The 21,928-nt window shown below is 46.7% G+C and overlaps 2 protein-coding genes and 1 long non-coding RNA gene across 7 annotated transcripts in view; 1 reads left to right on the top strand and 2 right to left on the bottom strand.

Moving 5' to 3' along the window:
* CDADC1 (cytidine and dCMP deaminase domain containing 1) overlaps positions 1 to 5,353 on the bottom strand; it is a 31,189-nt gene extending 25,836 nt beyond the window's left edge. For both annotated transcript variants that reach the window (XM_086329111.1, XM_086329112.1), the window contains exons 1-2: positions 5,163 to 5,353; positions 4,014 to 4,111 (exon numbers count right to left, since the gene is read on the bottom strand). In XM_086329111.1, the coding sequence (XP_086185237.1) occupies positions 4,014 to 4,111; positions 5,163 to 5,244 (180 nt within the window). In that variant the 5' untranslated portion in view covers positions 5,245 to 5,353. The remainder of the gene's footprint in view (positions 1 to 4,013; positions 4,112 to 5,162) is intronic.
* A 35-nt stretch (positions 5,354 to 5,388) lies between these two features.
* On the top strand, positions 5,389 to 13,568 carry LOC147361459 (uncharacterized). 4 transcript variants are annotated; one of them, XR_015137960.1, is made up of 4 exons: positions 5,389 to 5,629; positions 7,854 to 8,025; positions 10,844 to 10,980; positions 12,852 to 13,568. It is a non-coding gene; the product is annotated as an uncharacterized LOC147361459 (long non-coding RNA). The 4 variants fall into 4 exon arrangements; XR_015137962.1 differs by having other exon boundaries at positions 7,854 to 8,683; XR_015137961.1 differs by lacking the exon at positions 12,852 to 13,568 and adding an exon at positions 11,583 to 12,109.
* On the bottom strand, positions 12,125 to 15,116 carry MLNR (motilin receptor). Its single transcript, XM_086329113.1, has 2 exons — positions 14,038 to 15,116; positions 12,125 to 13,234 (listed from the first exon to the last, which is right to left on the bottom strand). The coding sequence occupies exons 1-2, from the start codon at positions 14,924 to 14,926 to the stop codon at positions 12,864 to 12,866; spliced, it is 1,260 nt and encodes a 419-aa protein (XP_086185239.1). The 5' UTR covers positions 14,927 to 15,116; the 3' UTR covers positions 12,125 to 12,863.
* Between the last annotated feature and the right edge of the window lie 6,812 nt (positions 15,117 to 21,928).

Genomic DNA, 21,928 nt, shown 5'->3' with positions numbered 1-21,928 from the left:
TATTCAGGAAATTTTAGATAAGTCTTACTTAACTGAAATTTAAAACTATGAACCAGTAGGAGAGAGAACTATTTTTAAATGACAGCCATGTTCAATAGTATTCTATTTCTATTCCAATTTTTTTTTTCAAATTTATTTAATTGGAGGCTAATTACTTTATAATACTGTGGTGGTTTTTGCCATACATTGACATGAATCCGCCCCGGGTGTACATGTGTCCCCCATCCTGAACCCCCCTCACCTCCCTCCCTAGCCCATCCCTCTGGGTCATCCCAGTGCACCGGCCCTGAGCACCCTGTCTCATGCATCGAACCTGGACTGGCAATCTGTTTCACATATGGTAATATACATGTTTCAATGCCATTCTCCCAAATCATCCCACCCTCGCCCTCTCCCACAGAGTCCAAAAGACTGTTCTTTACATCTGTGTCTCTTTTGCTGTCTCACATACAGGGTCATTGTTGCCATCTTTCTAAATTCCATATATATGTGTTAGTATACTGTATTGGTGTTTTTCTTTCTGGCTTACTTCACTCTGTATAATAGGCTCCAGCTTCATCCACCTCATTAGAACTGATTCAGATGTATTCTTTTTAATGGCTGAGTAATACTCCATTGTGTATTATTCTAAAAGTTTTAAGTACTTATGGTGTTTTTTTATTTTTTTCCTCCGAAGTCCCACTCATTTATCTAGTTTTAGACTGGATAACTAAAAATTCTTACTCTTTATACTATGTATACTTTGCTGAACAAACCTCAAGACACATTCATACAGTGTAAATATTTGACAACACAGAAAACTCAGATAACAGTTATATTCAGAAATGGTTGTAGTTAATAATTCCCTAAGGTTGGCAAAAATTATAATTTAAATGTCCAATAATAAGGAAATAGACATGTTACACTGATAGAATGGATTGTTATGCAATCATTAAGATGACAATAAAATGAGAAAAACCTAGAAGAAAACAGGTGGTAAGCTTCTTGACATAGGTTTTGGTAATTTTTTGAATCTGACACCAAAAGCAAAAGAGCAAAAGCAAAAATAAACAACTGGAAATACAACAAACTAAAAAGCTTGTTGAGTTGGAGAAAATATTTGCAAATCACATATCTGACAAAAGGCTAATATTCAAAATATATAAATAACTCACACAACTCAACAGCAAAAAAAAAAAAAATCAACAAATCCAATTAAAAATGGGCAGAAGCTGAATAGACATTTTTCCAAAGATATACAGATGGTCAACAGGTAAACAAAAAGATACTCTACATCGTTAATTATCAGAGAAGTGCAAATCAAAACCACAATGAGATATCACCTCACACCTGTTAGAATGGCTGTCGTCAAAGAAGCTAGAATTGACAAGTGTTAGGGAGGGTGTGGGAAAAGGGAACTCTCATCCACCATTGCTGAGACTATAAATTGGTTCAGGCACTATGGAAAATAGTATGGCGCTTCTTCTAAAAATTAAAAATAGAACTATAACATGAACCAGCAATTTCACTTCTGGGTATTTATCGAGAGAAGATGAAAACACTAACTTGAAGAGATATATACACTCCCGTGTTCACTGCAGCATTATTTACTTACAATAGCCCAAATATGAAGACAACCTCAGCGTCCATCAACAGATGAATGGAGAAGAAACATTGTGTGAGTATTCAATACACACAATGGAATATTATTTAGCCATAGAACAGAATGGAATCTTGCCATCTACAACATAAAGGGATCTCAAGGGCAATATGCTAACTGAAGTGAGTCAGACAGAGAAAGACAAAGACCATAAGACCTCTCTTATATGGGATCACAAAAGAAACAAACAAAAATCCCCAAGTTTTCAGAGACACAGAGAATAGGATGATGGTTGGCAAAGATAGGGGTGAGGGCGGGAGAAATTGCTGAACCACTGGCTACTCTGAAAGCATCAGACTAAGTCACCACTCCAGTGCTTATAACAGTATTATAACATGAGCATTTTCAATATTGTTAAGTCAAAAGGGCAGCATCCAGAATTAAATGATATCCAAGTAATAAAGGAAATAGAGCAAAAATATTGTGAAACAGCACAAAAATGTTAGTAGTCTCCAAGTGGTGCAATTATGAGGCATATTTTCCCTTCTATTTTGTAAATAATAAACATGTATTATTTTTGTAACACATAAAAATATTTTATTTTTAAAAAGACAAAGATTTTTAGAGTGTCAAAAGCAGTGTTTCCAATACAAGTACATATGAAATTGCATCTTAGAGTTTCTGTGGCTTACTATCTATAGCAAAAGCAAGATAAAGAATTTAATAAGTGAAACGACTTTATTACTTTAGCTTAGAGAACATTTTTCTTAATAGGAAAAAGATCTTATCAACTTTGTGAACATCGTGCAATTAATAGTGGAATTATTTATATAAATTAATGTGCCTGTCTGATGAAAAAGAACAAGATATATTTTGGGGTGTGTGTATGTGTGTGTGTGGTGTGGTGTGTATGAATGAATTAAAATGATACCAAATCTTTATATTAAAAAAGGTTCTTCAAAATTATTACTCAATTTGTAAAAAGCCCCGCTTTTAATTAATGTTTAACTGAAATACATTTGACATATAACATTGTAGAAAATTAAGGTGTGCATTAATTGGATAAATTTGTATATTATAATATGACTGCCATTATAGCAATAACTAGCACCTCAATCATGTTACACAACTATTCACTTCTTTCTAGTACTTGGAATAATTAAGTCCTAGTCTCTTAGAATGTTTGATGATTATAAAATAGTATTGTTTTCTGCATTCCCTGCGACTGTGCACTAGATCTCCAGGGCGTATTTACTACTCATAAGCCCGTACCCTTAAACAACATCTCTCCTGTCCCCTCAGCCCCCAGTAGCCACCATTCTACTGTCTCTGAGCCTGGCCGTACAGGACTTGTCTTTCTGTCTGACTTCCTCATTTTGTATAATGTGCTCAAGGTCCATTTACTGTGCTGCAAATAGGAGGACGTCCTTCCTTCTCACAGCTGAATAACACGGCAACGTAAAGTCCAGCTTTTAAACGCACTTTAAAAGGCTTAAATCTTAAACATTTGCTTCTGTCTTTTTAAGACAAATTTCATCAGCAAAAAAACCCCAAAACCAAAAAAACCAACAGCTTGGCAATCTTCTATTTTTATAAAATAATACTAAGCTATTAACAACTAGGAAGAATAAAGGACTTCAAAATCCATGAAGAAAATGAAGAACTTTCTCAAAGCCAATAATAGTAAGTGGTTGAAAAATAGGAAATAAAAATGCACAACATCTTAAATAATGTTTTATTTATAAAACATTTCACATAGGTATTGGGAGAAAACCACTCCGAGAACTATCATTTTATCATAAAAATTCCCTATCTACACATAGACCTTACACTCTTCACAAAAACTAACTTAAAATGAGTCACAGACCAAAACTATAACACTCCTAGAAAATAAACATAGGAGAAAACCTAGATCATTTTGAGTATGGCAATGACTTTTTAAATACAACACCAAAGGCATGATGCCTGAAAGAAATCAATGGTAAGTTGGACTTCATTAAAATTAAAAACCGCTCTGCAAAAGACAATGTCTCAAGAGAATGAGAAGACAAGTCGCAGACTAGGAGAAAATATTTATAATAGACACATCTGATAAAAGACTGCTCTCCAAAATATACAAAGAACTCTTAAAACTCAACAATAAGAAAACAGACAACCTGATTAAAACGTGGGCCAAAGACCTTGACAGCCAGCTGACCAAAGAAAACACAGATGGCAGTTTGAGAGGGTAACTGTTAATATTCTATTTTTAGTCTGGAAAGCGAAACCATCACAGCTATGAACTACAAGCATCACACTAAACCATGAGAGTGTTTTGCAATTTGAAGGCTTGGTGAGTTTGTTTTTAAGTGTGAAGGAAACTAGAGCAATAAAATCAGATTTCAGACCACCGCTTGTCTACAGGTTGAAAAACCATCTATGAAAAAAATTATACCTGAGATTTCTGTCTTTGGGTTTTCACTGCTGGGAAGAGTTCCATCCAGAGACTGAGCAGAGTGAAAAGGTTGACTTTAGAAAGCCTTGGTATTTCACCTACAAAAATAGAGGGCAAACACTTAAAACTTTTACTGATGATGAAAATAAGAACTAAGCTCACTGCCACCTGGGTGCTGCAGTCTGGGCTTCGCTGTTTTAGCAAGAGGCAGAGAAAAAGGCAATGGCACCCCACTCCAGTACTCTTGCCTGGAAAATCCCATGGACGGAGGAGCCTGGTAGGCTGCAGTCCATGGGGTCGCTAAGGGTCGGACACGACTGAGCGACTTCACTTTCGCTTTTCACTTTCCTGCATTGGAGAAGGAAATGGCAACTCACTCCAGTGTTCTAGCCAGGAGAATCCCAGCGACGGGGGAGCCTGGTGGGCTACCGTCTATGGGGTTGCACAAAGTCGGACACGACTGAAGCAACTTAGCAGCAGTAGCAGCAGAGAAAAAGGATTCGTGTGCAAAAGAATCAAAGCACTTTCTTATCAGAAAGTTTCAGCCTCAGCACCTTCCGAAGCTGGGCCCTCTTTCAACCCAGCAGAAAAAAAAAAAGTACAAGTGATGCACGTAGCTATGGGAATTATATATATATATATATATATATATATATATATATATATAAAGTTATGAAAAATCCTTGCATCAGAGATCACGGTGGAGCAACCTTTACTCTGAACTGTGATGAGGCGCTGCAACAAGGGCAGGGATTAGAACACAGAACTAAAAATACGGTGACCTTAAAAGGTAAGGGAGCTGAAATACAGGAAAGCGCTGCGTGCGGTTAATTTTGGAATCAAATTTTAAAAACAAAACAAAACAAAACACGGTTTAGGGAATTTTCAGGCTCGCCGATCCCCAGAAATCCCAGCTCCAGGTCCTGGGAGGAAAAAGTAAAGGGGAGTGAGGAGTGACCTCAACTTCAGAAGCCAGTGCAGCCGGGCCAGGAGATCCCGGTGACGGAGGGGGTGACGCGCCCCGGGCAGGGATGGGACACCCAGGAGCAGAAACGCAGAAGAGCAAGCAGGAAACCTGGAGTGAAACGGCAGGAGACGCGCAGAGCCAAGCGAGAGGCTGACGGCGGGAGCAGGATTCCGGGCACTCACCGGTCATACTGCCCGTCTGGGTGCTGACTGACCGTCCGGCCCCCGCGCTCTCCAGATTTTGCATCTGCCCCGCTTCTCTCATCCCCAGCCTAGCGGCCTCTGCTGCCCAGGAAACCTCTCACAGTCCTGCATGATCTTTGCCCCAACAACCCCACCTCTCGCCTCCTCCCAGCAACAGACAGGACGGTGACGGCTATCTCGGCGCGGTCAGATGACGCACGGCTTCGGCTGGCATTTCCGGGCGCCCTGTGTGACGTCACGGCGAGGCGCGGCAGCCGTGGCTTAGGGGCTATTCCTCCCTCGGCAACCCGGCGAGTAGAAGGGACACGGGGCCGTGAATCATTTGACGCTCGTGTTTGAGTTTTTAGGGCTTGCTGAATGAAGTTTGGTCGCTTGAGGATGTCTTGGCTCGAAGTCCCAAGTTGCGCACACTCGGCGAGGGCGATGAGGGTTTCGCATACATGAGGGTAGGCCCGAGAGTGAAGGAGAATTGAAGTGGAAGTCAGTGTTAATCACTCAGTCGTCTCCCAGTCTTTGCGACCCCATGGACTGTAGCCCGCCAGGTTGCTCTGTCCGCGGGATTCTCCAGGCAGGAATACTGGAGTGGGTTGCCACTTCCTCCTCCAGGAGATCTTCCCGACCGAGCGATCGAACCCAGGTCTCCTGCATTACAGGCAGATTCTTAACTGCCTGAGCCATTAAGATGGAAACTAGCCCCTATACAGTTAGTGGTCAGGGTCTCAGAGAGTTTGAGAGGCGAATGAGGTGGGAGCTGGGCGGTCCCAGGTGGTTATCCTCTAAGATTGGCCAGTCTGGGGCAACTTAGTACCAGGGACCGCCACAAGAACATTCTGCTGCTTCTTAAACACATGAAGACATTGAGGGTAGAACTGTCCTCAGGAAATTGATGGAGGAAGTGGCCCTTGGAAAATCTGAGAGGTATCAGACATTGTGGATTTGTGCTCAGTGCAATTTAGTTGTATTGTTTTATGTGTCCTAGGCATGACTCAGAATGAAGCTCCTCCCTCCCCCCAGTGACTCAGCCCATTTTCCGTCACCAACCTAAGCTGTTATCATAATTTGAAATACTTAAAAAATAGGCACAAAACCCGCTCCAAGACTATGAAAGCAAAAGCCAGCGTTATGAAAGTACATTGTTTTGTAAAAGACCGAAGAGAATTTTCAGTGTTGATGGATATGACGGTGGTTCATTGATTGTCACTGTTGTATAGTATTTCATTGTAGCTATATACCACAATTTATTTATCCATATTTGAGTCAAGAGACGTTTGCTCTATCTCCAGCTTTTTGCTATTGCAAGCAATGCTGCTTTAAACTTCTTTGTGTATATTTTCTTATGTTCATATGGATGCACTTCTTTAGAGACTATACTTAGGAGTAGAATTATTCTTGAGTTGTCAAGTTTTCCAGATACTGCTGAAAAGTTTTCCGGAGAGATTGGACCAATTTACATAGCTCTGTATCCCCACTAATTTTGGGGTATTGTCAAACTTTTAATGTTTACCAATCTGGTTGGCATAAAATGATATCCTGTGGTTATGATTTTCCCTGATTTCTACTTAGGTGCATTGGCCATACATGTGTCCTCTCTATGAAATCCCTGTTAACCATTTTTCTATTTGGTAGTTATTTCTTATTCATTTGTAAGCATTCTTTATACATCCTCGATACTCATTCTTGGGTGGGAATGTGTATGGTAAATATCTTCTCCCCATTTGTCACTTGCTTTTTCACTCAATTATTTTTTCAGTGCATAGTTCTTTATTTTAATGTGCCAAATATATGAATAATTTTCTTAGGTGGGTTTTGTATCTTTTCAAAAAGCATTTTTATACATTTATAAAGATATCTTTTATTTGTCTGTCAATTATATCTCAGTTTTTTAACAGTAACTTTTATATTTCCTCTAAAAACCATAAGTTTTTCCTTTCATGTTTATATCATCATTCATCTAGAATTTAGTTCAGTGTATGATGTTAGGTCGGGATCCACTTTCTTTTCCACTTGGATAATCAGTTAGCCCAGCATTATCTCCTTACTGATCTGCAGTGTCACCTCTGACATGTATCAAGTTTCCATATATACGTGTTTCTGGGTTCTATATTGTATATTATTGGTTTATTATACCTCTGCCCCTTAACTCCCCCCACCCCCCCCCAAAAAAAGCCACCTTATTTTCTTCAGGAGTATCTTGGTTAATCTTGACCCTTTAATCTTCCATGTAAGTTTTACTTATTTGTAAAATATTTATATATTTCTTTGGCTGTGCCGGGTCTTAGTTGTGGCATGCGGGATCTTCAGTTACACATACAAAATATTAGTTGTGGCAAGTGGGATCTTAGCTTCCTGACCAGGGATCAAACCACACCCCCTGCATTGGAAGGGCGGAGTCTTAACCACTGGGCCGCCAGGGAAGTCCTGGCAAATGACTTTTTGACCAACTTATTCAGAGAATGGGGAGAGAAGGAGGGAGAGACAGATGGAGGGGATGGAGGAAGGGAGGGAGGGTTATTATGTTTATCACAAATTTTCTTAAAAACTCAATGATCCCAGGTAGTGCGGTGCCTGTAAAGAATAGGTGCTCAACATCACTAATGAGTATCCTTCCCCGCTTTGTGTTTCATTTACTTATTCTTTGTAGATAACCCGGATCTCTTCCTTTTATTCTAGGTCCTGTTGATTGGGAACATTGGTCCCAGCAGTGTGTGTATTTGGATAGAATCCTCTTACAATAAAACATGCTGAGGTGTCTGTGCTGGATTTGTTGGTACTGGTGAAGTTTGGCAGAGACTGAATACCTGGCTTGTAGAAGAAAACCTACCTCACCCTCGGTCTTGCTCTGGTATGTGGAAGGCATACCATGACCAAGTACCATGCCTCCTGCACGCCTGGAGATAAGGTCACCGCAGGACTGACAGGGACCCTTGCTGGCCAGTGTGCCCTTGTACAGAGGATCGGCCCTCATGTGGTCATTTTAGGCAAGGATGTAACCATAAGCACCACCCTGAATCCAGAAATTGAGGTTTCCTAAAGAGTTCTTGGAAGGCAATTCCTGGCAGCACTTCAACCTCAAAGAAGCAAAGAGAAGCCAAAACAAAGTCCAGACGCCCTTCATGGCACATTTGCTTTGTTATGGAGGGCAGAGCTGCCAGAGGGAAATCACTTCTCAAGTTTTCCATATGTTGTCCCTACTGGTGTCCTCAGAAAAGTAAACTTGGTGCCACGTAGATCAATGTGCTACAAAGTAAGACTGTCCAGGGACCCTGAGGACGTCTGTGCCTCTCGAGGTGGACAGGACCGGCAGGCGTGCCTCACGAGGTGGGAAGGACCGGCAGGCCCGCCCCCTGTGATGTCCACGACCGTGCTTCGTGAGGGTCCCCATGTGTGCAGCACCGTCTGGACTGGGTTTGGGCGTTTCTGAATCAGCAGCTGAAGAGGTTCTCTGATGATTCATGTTAGAAGTCCAAGGACTGGAGGGAGGCGTAGGAAGGAGAGGACAGGTAAGGCAGGGAATAGGGAACTAATGCTGGGGGAATAGCTACTTGAATCAACTGTATAACAGTGACAGTGGTAATAATAATGGTATCTTACAGTACAGAGCGTTTTCTACCTTCCAGACTGTTGAAGCCACTTTGCATGTGTTCAGTGCTCAGTCACTCAGTCATGTCCAACTCTTTTGCGACCCCATGGACTGTAGCCCGCCAGGCTCCTCTGTCCATGGATTTCCCAGGCAAGGATACTGGGAATCGGTTGCCATTTCCTTCTCCAGGGGATCTTCCTGATCCAGAGATTGAACCCACGTCTACTTCGTTGGCAGGCAGGTTCTTTACCACTGAGCCAATTGGGAAGCCCAGTCCCTTTTACACATTCATTCACTCCTTCCAACAACCGTATGAAGTATGTATTTTTATTTTTATCCCTACTGATAGGAACTGAGACATTGAGTACCTTGATCAAGCAGACTCAGCTTGAGGGCTGGGAGAAAGATACAAATGCTCATCACTTCATTTAATACAACATCTATGATGCAGATTTTCATCATCTCCATTTTACAGGCAAGGAAGCTAAGGCCCTTGGACCAGCAACATCAGCATCATTTAGGAGCTTATTAGGAATGCAGAACCTTGGGCCCTACTTCAGACCTACCAAAGCAGAATCTGTACAGAACCACCTTTTTTTTCTTTTAAATCACCTGAAATTCTGCAGGCCTTTCTGATGTCAGTGCTTTTATTGGCCTGTGAGCTGAATCTGTGGTTCAGATGTATGACTGTAGATGATACAGTCATAAATTTCAAGGCCAAAAAGGCCATTCAAAAGTCGAGATGATTTCAACCCCATAACATGAACTAATGTTTCTAGAGTATTTTGTCATATACCTTGCTCAGTGAGTATTTGTGGAGTCAATTAATGAAACACAAACCCTTCCCCAAGGTTGGTGCCTCACTTGAAAAAAGCTGGGGGGCTCAAAGAGAGCTCTTTCTGGGGTCAGCGAGAGTTCCCAGTCAGGGCATCCAGGACACCATCTGCAGGGTAGAGGGAGGCCCAGGACTGAAATCACAGCCACCCATCACTCTCCAGTGACCCTTGACTTGAGACCTGTGAGGCCACTCCTCACGTCTTCCCATGATGCCTCTCCCTTTTACAGCTAGTGGTCAACTCAAGAGGACACTTTCTGCTGTGCTAGAGAACACTTTGGGGGTTCCCAGGTGGTGCTAGTAGTAAAGAATCCACCTGCCAATGCAGGGGACATGGGTTTGATCTCTGGGTCAGGAAGATCCCCCTGAAGAAGGAGATAGCAACCCACTCCAGGATTCTTGCCTGGAAAATCCCATGGACAGAGGATTTGATGGGCTACAATCCATGAGGTTGCAAAAGGTTAGACATGACTGCTGCTGCTGCTAAGTTGCTTCAGTCGTGTCCGACTCTGCGACCCCATAGATAGCAGCCCACCAGGCTCCCCTGTCCCTGGGATTCTCCAGGCAAGAACACTGGAGTGGGTTGCCATTTCCCTCTCCAATGCATGAAAGTGAAAAGTGAAAGTGAAGTCGCTCAGTCATGTCTGACTCTTAGCAACCCTGTGGACAGCAGCCCTCCTCCATCCATGGGATTTTCCAGGCAAGAGTACTAGAGTGGGGTGTCAGTGCCTTCTCTGTAGACATGACTAAACACAGAACAATTTTAGACCTTAGAACAACTTTTCAAATATTTTTGACTATGACCCACAATGAGAATACATTTTATGAACCATGAAAGATACCAACCGATATATAATTGCAAAAAAATTTTCACAACATAACAGTTGGCCTTACTACACATGATACACTGATTATTCTATTCACATTCCAATAAACGTGTCAGACTGCACTTATCTCACAGTCTGCCAAGGGATGAGGTGGGCATTTTGAAAGCAGGTGCCCAGCCATCCACAGGAGTGATGGAGTTCAGAGACTCCATCTCAGGGACCGAGTGCTAAGGAAGGGTGATGCTCCTTGTGACACCTGGAAACACACGTCTGTCACAGGAAAGTGTGATGCAGATCCCTCTTTTCTAGAATCTGAACAAGAAAGCTCAAAGGAGAGCTCTTTGCTTCTAAACTTTATACCATAAATAAAACATTATAAATAAAAACATAAAAGCATTATACTGTAAATTTTCCACAGGGAAGAAGCCACTTCTGACCGCCCCGGAGAGGAACTCCCTTGAGAAGAAAGACTGTGTGGTTGCAGCTCCAGCACATGTCCACTTAGTGCCACCAAACAAACGAGGGGCAGAGGCACAAGGCTGCACCGAGAGCACGGTGAGCTCCCCCAAGCAGTGTCCCCAGCAATAACTCAGAGCCTCCGACATGAACTTTTGTGATGTGTGACTCTTGGGGAGGTGGGTACAGCATGCAGTGTTTTTCTATCATAGCTGACCACAGAATCCTTTTTTCAAATGCTCTCTGAAAATCCGCAGAACACAGTTTAGGGACTGCTGCCCCAAGTGACCAGTATGCCTCCTCCACTAGTTGGATGAAGCCCAATGTAGACAGGAGGCTTCCTCACTGCTGCATGAGGGCAGGGCCAGGGCGTTAGGATGCTTCAAGGGGACTTGAAGGCATCACGTATATAGCTAATCACATGAAAAAGCATGAAAAAGGACCTGGTCAGCATGTGGAGCAGACCCTTGTTTATGGAGTCACCATTTGTAGCTCACAGCTGAGCTAGTTGTATCCTGCCTACCTCCAGGGGCCACCATTCACAAGACCCTGGCAGTGGCTGAGGCCCTTTGGAGTTCCCAGAGGCAGCAGCAGCCCTCTAAAAACAGGTTTATGTTTCAAACTGTAAAAAACGTTACACAGTTGTTGGCCAGAATATCCAGTACAGTCTCACCCTGACTGCATCCATTGTTGTTGTTCAGTCACCCAGTCGAGTCCGACTCTTTGCGACCCCGTGGACTGCAGCACACCAGGCTCCCCTGTCCTTCACTGTCTCCCGGAGCTTGCTCAAACTCCTGCCCGTTGAGTCTGTGAAGCCATCCAACCATCTCATCCTCTGTCGCCCCCTATCTTTCCCTTGACTTATGTTTTTCTGTAAGTGTAGCTTCTCAGGGTGGGAGTGGGTAAGGCTCTTAAGAGATCAGACTCAGACCTGAGACTTGAATCCATCACTACTTATCCCACCAAGCCAAGGCCAATAAGGCATATTAAAGCTCTAATCAATGTGATCAGCAGTCTCTGTGGAAGCCAAGTCCTGCTGCAGCTCCCTGCCCTCAGGCTTCAGTGACTAGGTTCTGAACAGAGGGTACTGTGCCTACAGTAAATGATTTTCTCCGAGCCTGAGAGAGGTGAGACCCCTGATCACTCGACTCTACCCAGAATTCCTTTCACTTGTTTCTAAACATTTTTGCTGCCATATGTAAACATTAAGTAATTTCTTGAATCAAAACCTCATTATCCTGGATTCCTTGTAGATGCACCATCACATTTATCTAAACATAAAACAAAAACAACACATAACACATATATCTAAAACAAAATACACCTCTGACCTCACAGGTGACAGTATTTATGGCAGCGTCTGTCTGGATTACTTGTTAACTGGAAAATGAGTGTCATATCCCGAGAATAGGAGAGTGAGGACTTAGAAAACCTCCCCAGAGCACATATGTGTGATGTGGGATTTTAGGAGGATGAAATGAACTTCCCCAAGGAGGTACATGAAAAGAAAGCCAGAGAGATTGGTACAGAATCATCCCACACCTTTGTTTAAAAAAAAAAAAAAATTCATGCTAAGTTGCTGACAAACAACCATTCTTTCTTGTTGTTTAGTTGCTAAGTTGTGTCCAACTCTTTGCAGCCCCATGGACTGCAGCATGCCAGGCTTCCTGTCCTTTACCATCTCCTGGAGCTTGCTCAAACTTATGTCCATTGAGTCAATGATGCCATCCAACCATCTCATCCTCTGTGGCCCCCGTCTCCTCCTTTCCCCAATCTTTCCCAGCATCAGGATCTTTAACAGTGAGTCGGCTCTTCCCATCAGGTGGCCAAAGTATTGGAGCGTCAGCTTCAACATCAGTCTTTCCAATGAGTATTTAGGGTTGATTTCCTTATATTGCAAAATGTCAACTACTCTTTCCAGTTCTCCCTAACAGCATCCGTTCCCCCCTCCCGATTCTTTTCTCCTACAGACCTGTTTTCCCTTAAGTCCCAGAGCCATGGGACAGGGCGCCGGGTTTGGCACTGCTGGTTGCTGACGTCTGCATGTTGGCGCTGTTCTCTGTGCAGCCAGCCCTGTCTCCGGCGGGGTTCCCTTCAGCCTCCCTGCTTCTGCAGAAACCTCTCTGTCTGGACCGTCTGGCCAGCAGCAGTTTCCAGGCCGCTGCTCTATACTTCTTGGAAATGAGGTTGTAGAGGATGGGGTTGATGGAGGCGCTCAGATAGAAAAGTTGCAGAGCAACGATGTTAAAGTACTGAGAGAAGTACATCATCTGGGAATCTTTGGTATTTATGTAAATGATTCTGCCAACGTGGAAAGGCAACCAGCACACTATAAACGCCAGAACCACCACCACTGCAAAACAAAACACAGGCACCAGAATTAGCTAAAGCATCCGAAAACAAGAGTTCCCACTAAAGCAGTAATTAACAGCGAAATAAATAAAACTCTTGCCTAGCCAGATCCCCACCCCAGAAAAACTACCAGGTTACAGACAGCATCGATGTTTGCTTTGAAATTGAATATTTGAGAACAACCAACAACAACTAAATATTCGCCTCATACATGCACTAGCAAGGCCGGACATAAACTAGAGTGATTTCTACTAACAAGTAGAAATCGTTTCTTTCCACAAACCTATTTCAGAAACATGTTCTCTATTTTCCGTTGAAAAGAAGTATGCAACGTCTGCACGATCTTTATTTATTTATTTATTTATTGATACGGGCACGATTCACTTTAGTCTTCAGATTAACATAACATTTAGTAAAGAAACTTTATCTTAACGTGAGGTATCCCGTCTTCTCCAGGGTTCTGTGAATAATTCCACATTTGTGGCATCTAAAGGACACAGCCAGTGGGCTTAAGAGCCTGCAATCATTCATCTTCAATCAGTCTAGCTCTCTGCTCACAGAAGCTTTGGAAAATAATAGTTATTTACCAGACCTGGCTATCCCATCGTCAGGGGGCTCCCTGGGTGACACAGAGCTCCTAGAAGACGGGAGATGGTTTTCTACGGAGACTGGAGGGACAAGCAGGTGGAGGCTAGGGTCGAACCACAAAAGGAAGCGTGGCCAGAAGGGGCGCCGAGGGCTGGGAGATCCGGGGAAGGGGCACCGGGCGGTTGGAGTGTTTGGAGCAGAGGCGGCGCCACTTACGCAGGACGCGGACCGTCTGCCGGTGGCCCTTCTCCCGGCCGGAGGTGGCCGGGCCTCGCAGCAGCCCGCGGCTCCTCCACAGCTCGCGCCCGATGAGCCCGTAGAGGACGCTGAGGCATAGGAAGGGCAGGAAGAAGTAGGCGGTGGTGACCCACAGCATGACGCGCAGCGCGCCCAGCTGCGCCGGGCTCGGCCGGCACTCCCGGCTGAACAGCGCGGCGGCGTCTGCTTCGGGCCCCGACGGCGGGGATCGCGGGGAAGCCAGAGAGGACCCCAGGAAGGGCGGCGGCAAGGCGGAGGGCCGCGCAGTGCCGTTTAGGTCCCGGAGCGCATCGTGGCCGGCGTCCTGCTCGACGCCCACCAGAAAGAAGAAGGGCCCGGCGGAGAGCAGCGCCACGGCCCAGAGCGCGGCGATGAGCGCGCGGACGCGGCGCCGGGTGACCAGGACGCGCGCCCGGAGCGGGCGGCAGACGGCCAGGTAGCGCTCCACGGCGAGCGCCGTCATGTGCAGCAGCGTGGCATAGGTGCAGCCCTCGCCCACGTAGAGTGAGAGGCGGCAGAGAAGCTGCCCAAACACCCAGGGCCGCGAGCGCCACAGGCGGTACAAGTCGAAGGGAAGCCCGAGCAGGATGAGCAGGTCGGACACGGCCATGCTGCCCAGGTATAAGTTGGTGGTGGTCCGCATGTCCCGGTAGCGCCCGATCAGCAGCACAGTCACCACGTTGCCGCTCACTCCGACGGCGAACAGCCCCAGGCACACGGCGGTCACAGGCACCAGCGCCCCCAGGGGGAAGGGCGAGCAGCGGCGCTCGTCGCACGGCAGCAGGGCGGCCCACGGCGGCTCCCCGGAGCCACGCGAAGCGTGGCTGCGGTTCCCGGGGCTGCTCATGGGCGCGGCGCGCGGGGCGGACGCACGGACGCGCGCGGTGTCCCCGGGGCAGGGCCGGGTGCCTAGCGCCTGGCCCCGCTGCGAAAGCGCTTCCTTCGGCGGTCTGGGCGCGAAGTGCGCGCGGAGCTCCCGCCGCCGGAACGGCTCGAGCTCCGCTGCACCGCGCGCCGGAACGCGACTCCGCGGGGTCCGCTTTGAAGGCTGAAGAGCGGGTGGCGCGCAGTCCCCGCCCCCGGCCGCCGCCCGGCCCGCCCCGGCCCCGCGGGCGCTCCCTCTCCCCGGCCCGTCGTGTTCCAGGCTCTTCCCTCCCCAACTGAACGCGGGAGGAGGCCACCCCGGACGACGCCTGCCCCGACGCGGGAAAGCGATTTCTGAGCCCCCAACCACGCAGGTTACTGCACCCAGCGGAGTGCGGGCGCTTTTTTGGGGTTGGGTTCTGAGAGGGACCTTCTGAGGGACCTCGGCTGGTGGCTGCGTCTTGACAGCTCGGGAGGGAGCCGCAGGACTAATAGCGGGAGGGAGAATCTAGAGCCCCTCCTGGGTTCTGGTAGTGGCTCGACAGCCGAGTCATCTCAGGACAGCCCCAGCCTAAGGGGCAACAGCCAGTTCTCCTCGTCTGTAAATTTTCAAATGGTGATGGAGTTGACCAAGTAATTTGAACGATCTCTTATGACTGAAATCTATGGACATGACTATGTCTGGTCATTTTAAGGGGCTTCCCTGGTGGCTCAGACGGTTAAGAATCCGCCTGCAATGCGGGACCCCTGGGTTTGATCCCTGGGTCCGAAAGATCCCCTGCAGAAGGGAATGACAACCCACTCCAGTATTGTTGCCTGGGGAATTCCATGGACAGAGGAGCCTGGCGGGCTGCAGTCTATGGGGTTGCAAAGAGTCGGACCCCACTGAGCGACAGTCACACAGGAGGAACTAAAATCCTGGGGGAAAGACTGAAAACAGTCATGAGTCCATTCATTGTGGTCTTGATGACAGTAGCTGACGCTGAGAGCTCAGAATGTGTCCGGTGCTGTGCTTTCCATTTAATTTTCAAGTCATTGGAACTGAGTTCTTTGTGGATGGACACCGTCTAGCGATTTTTTCCATCCATCCTACCGTGGTTTTAATCCTCAACTTCTTTTCCCGAGTTCCCTTCCTCTTCCTGGAACTGAAAGCAGGCTTTGCTCTAGCCTGGCTCCGCCTGCTCCGCTCAGCCCTTCAGAGGAGGGGTACCAGTCACCGCCCTCATCATCACTGTCCTCCTTGTCCTAAAGCCTATCTTTAAATCTAACCTCCTCACACTGTGCCCTCTCCAGCCCCTCCCCTCATTCATCCTCATTCTTGAGAATTTTGGTGCCAGACCTTCATTTTCTCAAGAGCTCCTGATATTAATAAAATACACACCCCTACACAATTCCTCTGCCTCTCCTTTCTATCCGTCGTCTTGTCCTCCACCTGGCCTCAGGCAGTGGCCCCTGTGAACACATCCCTTACGCCTTATCATTCCCAGGACCTTGGGGCTTGCCTTCATCTCAGTTTCAGCCACCCCAGATTCTGACCTCCACCCCCTGTCTTTCTAGCTCACTTTCTCTGATAACTTCTGCAGTCCTCCAACTGCAGGAGTTCAGTGGGACCTCCATTCAGCCTCTCCTCCACCCTGTCCCTCATGAGCCTCAACTCCACACTTACCGACTGTAACAAATTTAAACTCCAGGAGCAATATTAATGGCTTCCAGGAAAACACTCTCAATGCCTGTGTTCTTTTATTTCTGGTCTCCTTGGCCAGAGTAACCCTGGTGAAGCTGAACCCTCTGCTTACTTTGTGCAGGCTTCCAAGTATCTTGAGTAGAGTTGCATGTCTTGAAATTCACAACCTTTAGCTGGGGGCTTAGTCTTCTCCCACCATCCTCATCCTTAGCCTATTTCATTTGCTTTTCCCACCCTCCAGACCACTCTGTACATCCTCCTCTCTTCTTGATCCTCAAGACTTCCTTCCCATCCTCACACTCAGGTGGTGACCTTGTACTTTAATTCCTGGGAAGAATATAAACAGTTGGAATAGAACTACATGCTCCCATCACCACAGCCACCATCCCCCCAATCCCCAGACAGATGAATGAGTGGATGTTGTTGTTCAGTCACCCAGTCTGCCTCTTTGAGACCCCATGGACTGCAGCACGCCAGGCCTCCCTGTCCCTCACTATCTCCCAAAGTTTGCCCAAGTTCTCTTCCAATGCATCGGTGATGCCATCCGGCTGTCTCATCCTCTAATGCCCTCTTCTCCTTCTGCCCTCAATCTTTCCCAGTATCAGGGACTTTTCCAGTGAGTCAGCTGTTCACATCAGGTGACCAAAATACTTGAGCTTCAGCTTCAGCATCAGTCCTTCCAATGAGTATTCGGGATTGATTTCCCTTAAGACTGACTGGTTTGATCTCCTTGCTGTCCAAGGGACTCTCAGGAGTGTTCTCCAACATTACTGTTTGAAGGCATCAATTCGTTGACACTCCGCCTTCTTTATGGTTCAGCTCTCACAACAGTATGTGACCACTGGGAAGACCATAGCCTTGACTGTACGGACCTTTGTTGGCAGAGTAATGTCTCTGCTTTTCAATACACATACCCGCTTCCACTCTCTGGACATATGAATGACCTGAACTGAACTCTGCCCCTCGGCACTTCATTCACCTCCTCGAAATCCTAGAAATCACTCTGGAAGTTCTCTCTCACACGCATCATCAGATTTTCCTCCCTCTTCTGGATCGTTTCCATGTTTTCAGCAAAACTCAAAAGAGTTTCTGCATCCACTGTCTGCCCTTTTCCTCCCTTCCCCCTCCCTCTCTAAGCAGCGGAAATGTAATTTCTCCATCTCTAGTTGATCTGAACTCTCCCTACTCCCTCGGGTAGCAAGAAACAATTATCTAGCCTGCGTAAAGCATTGTCCGGTTGAATGAATTAGACAGCTCATCTCAGCAGTGCTCGGCCCTCTTCTCTCTGATGGCTTCCTCCTTCTGCCTCGTCTTTCCCTAAGACGGTCCAGGTGGGCGGGAAGCGAAGGTCAGGTGGCTTAAAGGGCCTTAGGAAACCAGGAGGGAGGGGGGTGCCTAGCTTTGTGTTGGTTCCTGGGGGACTGGCACTTGGTGGACTCCAGCTCAGGGTCCTCGTCCCCCTTGGTCACCAGGTGCTCTGCTGACCTGAAGGCAGAGGTCTGTGGCTCGTGAACCTGTGGTCTTTTTCTTTGACTCCTGTGATGCTCCCAGGAACATGTAGGTACCAGCTGGTAAGTACCAGCTGTCGGCTGTCACAGACTGCAGCCCCCACAAGTCTCTTTCCTTGGGTCCTTTCTGCTCCTTAGCCTCGTGGTCTGCCCACGTCTGCTGAAAGGCTCCCTCACCCATCTCCGCCACATGACAACTCTGAGAAAGACCCACTGGGGCTCAGAGCGTGTGTGCACATCAGGCTCACAAAAGCCAACTCCATCTCGTCTGTACTGCACACCTCTGTTCAGACCCTCCCTTGCCTGCTGTATTTTCTCTATGGAGCTTATGACCAACTGACCTGCTATTGAATCTACTTAGCTGTTTGTTATGTGGCCCCCTCCATCTCCCGACATCACATGCTCCGGAAGACAGGATTTCATCTTTCCCTAGTGCCCAGTACCAAGTGAGAATTCAATAAATATTTCTTAATCTCAGAGCATGAATAAGCCTCTCCAGAACAGGGCACCAGCTATTTTCTTTACAATTCCCTGCAGTTGAGAACAGTACTCTGATTACAGGGGCTGTTCAGCAAGCACTCCTTGATAATCTGGTTGGAGATAGAATACTGATACGGAGAATTTGATTCATGGACAGGTTTTTATTATGTTTTGGCTCAAGTATGACTTGGCCCCTGGGGCAGATCTGAACCCTATTATGATGGCTTGGCCTTCCATGTTTTAGGAAGAAATGGGGCCAGATATCTGAAGAATGACTAAACCCTCTTTCTGCTTTGTATTTCTAAGTCATCCACCAGCTCATGACGTTGTATTGCATTGGAGGAGAGGGAGAATTTTCAGTAGTCCAGGTGTCTGGCTCGGAGAAGGCAATGGCACCCCACTCCAGTACTCTTGCCTGGAAAATCCCATGGATGGAGGAGCCTGGTGGGCTGCAGTCCATGGGGTCGCGAAGAGTCAGACACAACTGAGCAACTTCCCTTTCACTTTTCACTTTCAAGCATTGGAGAAGGAAATGGCAACCCACTCCAGTGTTCTTGCCTGGAGAATCCCAGGGACCGGGGAGCCTGGTGGGCTGCCGTCTATGGGGTCACATAGAATCGGACACGACTGAAGCAACTTAGCAGCAGCAGCAGCAGCAGCAGCAGCAGCAGCAGGTGTCTGGCTACCCTCCTCCTCTACCAAATGTGAAGTATCCACCTTCACATTTGCTGCTTGTTGTGGCGGGGCGGGGGGTGGGGGGCAAAACTGAGCCTAGGTCTGACCCAGATCTCCCCTTGCTTCCCTGGAACCAAGGGCTGATGTCCTTAATAGGTATTTCACCCCTGGCTGGAAGCCTCATAGGCTGGAATATTCTGGGAAAAAAAAAATAGGGCGCATTTTCAAGTACCTGCATATGGTAACTCATTGAGTCTTTAACCACAGCCTTTTGGCGGTGCTTTCAGTAGTCCATTTTATAGATGAGGAGACCAAGGCACAGAGAAACTGCCTTAGGTCACGCAGCGGGTGAGTGTCAGCTTCCCAAGGCTGGAGGCACGACCTCTGTGCCAGGGCCTCTCGCTTGGTAGGCCATAGCACAGCCAGTCTTAGGAATGGTTCGTGTGATCGGCTTCTGCTTGGAAAGTATCTTTTAGTTCGTATTTTATAAACCAGATTTTTGTGGACAAATGGAAACAAGTTTTTTTTTTCAGTTGAAGTATAGTTGATTTGGGGTTTCCCTGGTGGTTCAGCAGTAAAAAATCTGCAATGCAAAAGACTTGAGTTCGATCTCTGGACGGGGACAATCCCCTGGAGAAGGAAATGGCAACCCACTTCAGCATTCTTGCCTGGGAAATTCCATGGACAGAGGAGCCTGGCAGGCTATAGTGCAGGGGGTCACAAGAGTCGAACATGACTCAGGGCTAAACAACCACCGTAGCTGATTTACCATGCTGTGTTAGTCTCATATTTACAGCGCCATCTCCCATGCTCCTGGAGCCCTTGTAGGGTTGAGTCATCACTGAGCAGGCTCCTGCCACTCAGCTTCACCTCACTCGGGAGCTGCCCTTGGGCCACAGCCTCTCCCATCTGCACAGGTACCTGGAGACTGGGCCACAGGAACCCAGCCTGGTCCTCAGGCAGAGTGAGGGGTCAGTGTGGAGGTTCTCCGCCCAGCTGTAACAGAGTAGAACCTTTGTATTCTATTACAGGTTAATCACTAAAGAGATGTTGCCTGTAAACGTAAATAGCCCACCTCTAAGGAGCCCTGCCTCCCAGGTAATGAGCGTTAAGCTAAAACACCTTTGGGTAGCTGAACCATCCTGACCAGGCCCACCTGTGAATGACTGCAGGGAGGAAGAAATGAACACATCCCCTTTGGAGGCTGACCTGGAACTGGACGTGTTTGTCTTTACTTCCTACGCTTTTAGCAAAAGAGAAGCCTGAATTCTGACTCGGGCAAGATGGCTCCCCAGCTTCTTGGTCAGCTGGCTTCCTGAATAAAGTTGCTTGATTGATTTGGCCTGTCGTGTGGTGAGTGGTACCAGCTTGGATTTGATAACAAATTTTGGTGCAGTCAGCCAGGAGCCTTGCTACTCATGGCTAGCTGGTCCCCTTTGGGGAATTTTCGGGTAAGGCCCTAGCAACTGCTGGGACCACTTGTCTTGAAAAATCTTCCCCAGAATGGCTCTGGCTGCCCCAGCGCTTGGCAGTTGGAGCAAGGAATCAGCATTTGGAGGCTGACAGGCTCCATATGGTAGGGTAAGTTGCTCTGGTGTGTACAGCCAGAAAATTTATTTCCTCTCCGTTTGGGGCTTTTCTCCAGAATAAGCCAATTTGTTTTGTATTTGAGTGGGGAACCCTGTTGGAGAAAGGAAAGAGCTGTTGGGCTTTTACCTGATTTGTGAGCCCGTTCGTTTGTTTCTTTGGGTGCTAGTGTTCATATGTGCCGTTTGTGCTTTGTCTTTTTTTTAAAAAGTTACTCACCTTTTAATTGAAGGATAATTGCTTTACAGAATGCTTTGTTTGTCTTGAATTTCTGTCTTTCAAAACGGAGAAATGTTTCAACTATCCCCGAAGAAAGTCCTCTGCAGTGCATTTTGGATCAGTGATCTGATTACAGCTGTGAACCCATGAGTGACAGGAAGATATTTTACTGAAACAAGGTGTGGCCACAGTGCCTGTTAGGATCTCCAGGAGGGGTTGAGGCAGGGTTATCTGGGCACCCTGGGCGCCTTGTACTGCTATCCTTGTGTTAATTAGGTCATTTAGGGTCTCCTACGTCATTGGCATATGTAAAGCCCCCAAGACCAAAATTGAGGGTTTATTTAGATTTTCTGATTGTCCTTTGGGTTTTTTCTTTTAATTTTGCTTGATACTCTTTCCCCATTTATAGCCAGCCCGCTTTTGTGATATTTAAAATTTTTTTTACTGATGTCAAGTGGAGGTAAGGAAAAGGAAAAAAAAAGCAAAGAGAAAACAAAGTCTTTTTTTTGTCCAAGAGTGGGATATTCCCAGGAAGAAGAGAAATCTTCCACTTGGTTCCTAAAATTACCGAAAGCTACAAATAGAAATAGATGTGTCTTTTCCATGAATGTTAGTAAGGAGTTTTGCCATCTAGACTGCTGCTGCTGCTGCTAAGTCGCTTCAGTTGTGTCTGACTCTGTGCAACCCCATAGACGGCGGCCCACCAGGCTCCCCTGTCCCTGGGATTCTCCAGGCAAGAACACTGGAGTGGGTTGCCATTTCCTTCTCCAATGCATGAAAGTAAAAAGTGAAAGTGAAGTCACTCAGTCATGTCTGACTCTTTGCAACCCCA

Source organism: Bos grunniens, chromosome 12 (assembly GCF_055505025.1).
Source record: "Bos grunniens cultivar Pamir isolate PY7600 chromosome 12, Bosgru_T2T1.0, whole genome shotgun sequence".
NCBI lineage: Eukaryota > Metazoa > Chordata > Mammalia > Artiodactyla > Bovidae > Bos > Bos grunniens.
Note: the sequence above shows the minus strand (reverse complement) of the source record. Positions and strands in the feature narration are given on the sequence as shown.

Bases quoted from the DNA above. Each gene is read 5' to 3' on its own strand.
- MLNR (XM_086329113.1), bottom strand. From the start codon at position 14,926: ATGAGCAGCCCCGGGAACCGCAGCCACGCTTCGCGTGGCTCCGGGGAG. The intron at 13,235-14,037 runs GTAAGTGGCGCC...TTTGTTTTGCAG, and splicing joins GCAGACGGTCCGCGTCCTGC to TGGTGGTGGTTCTGGCGTTT.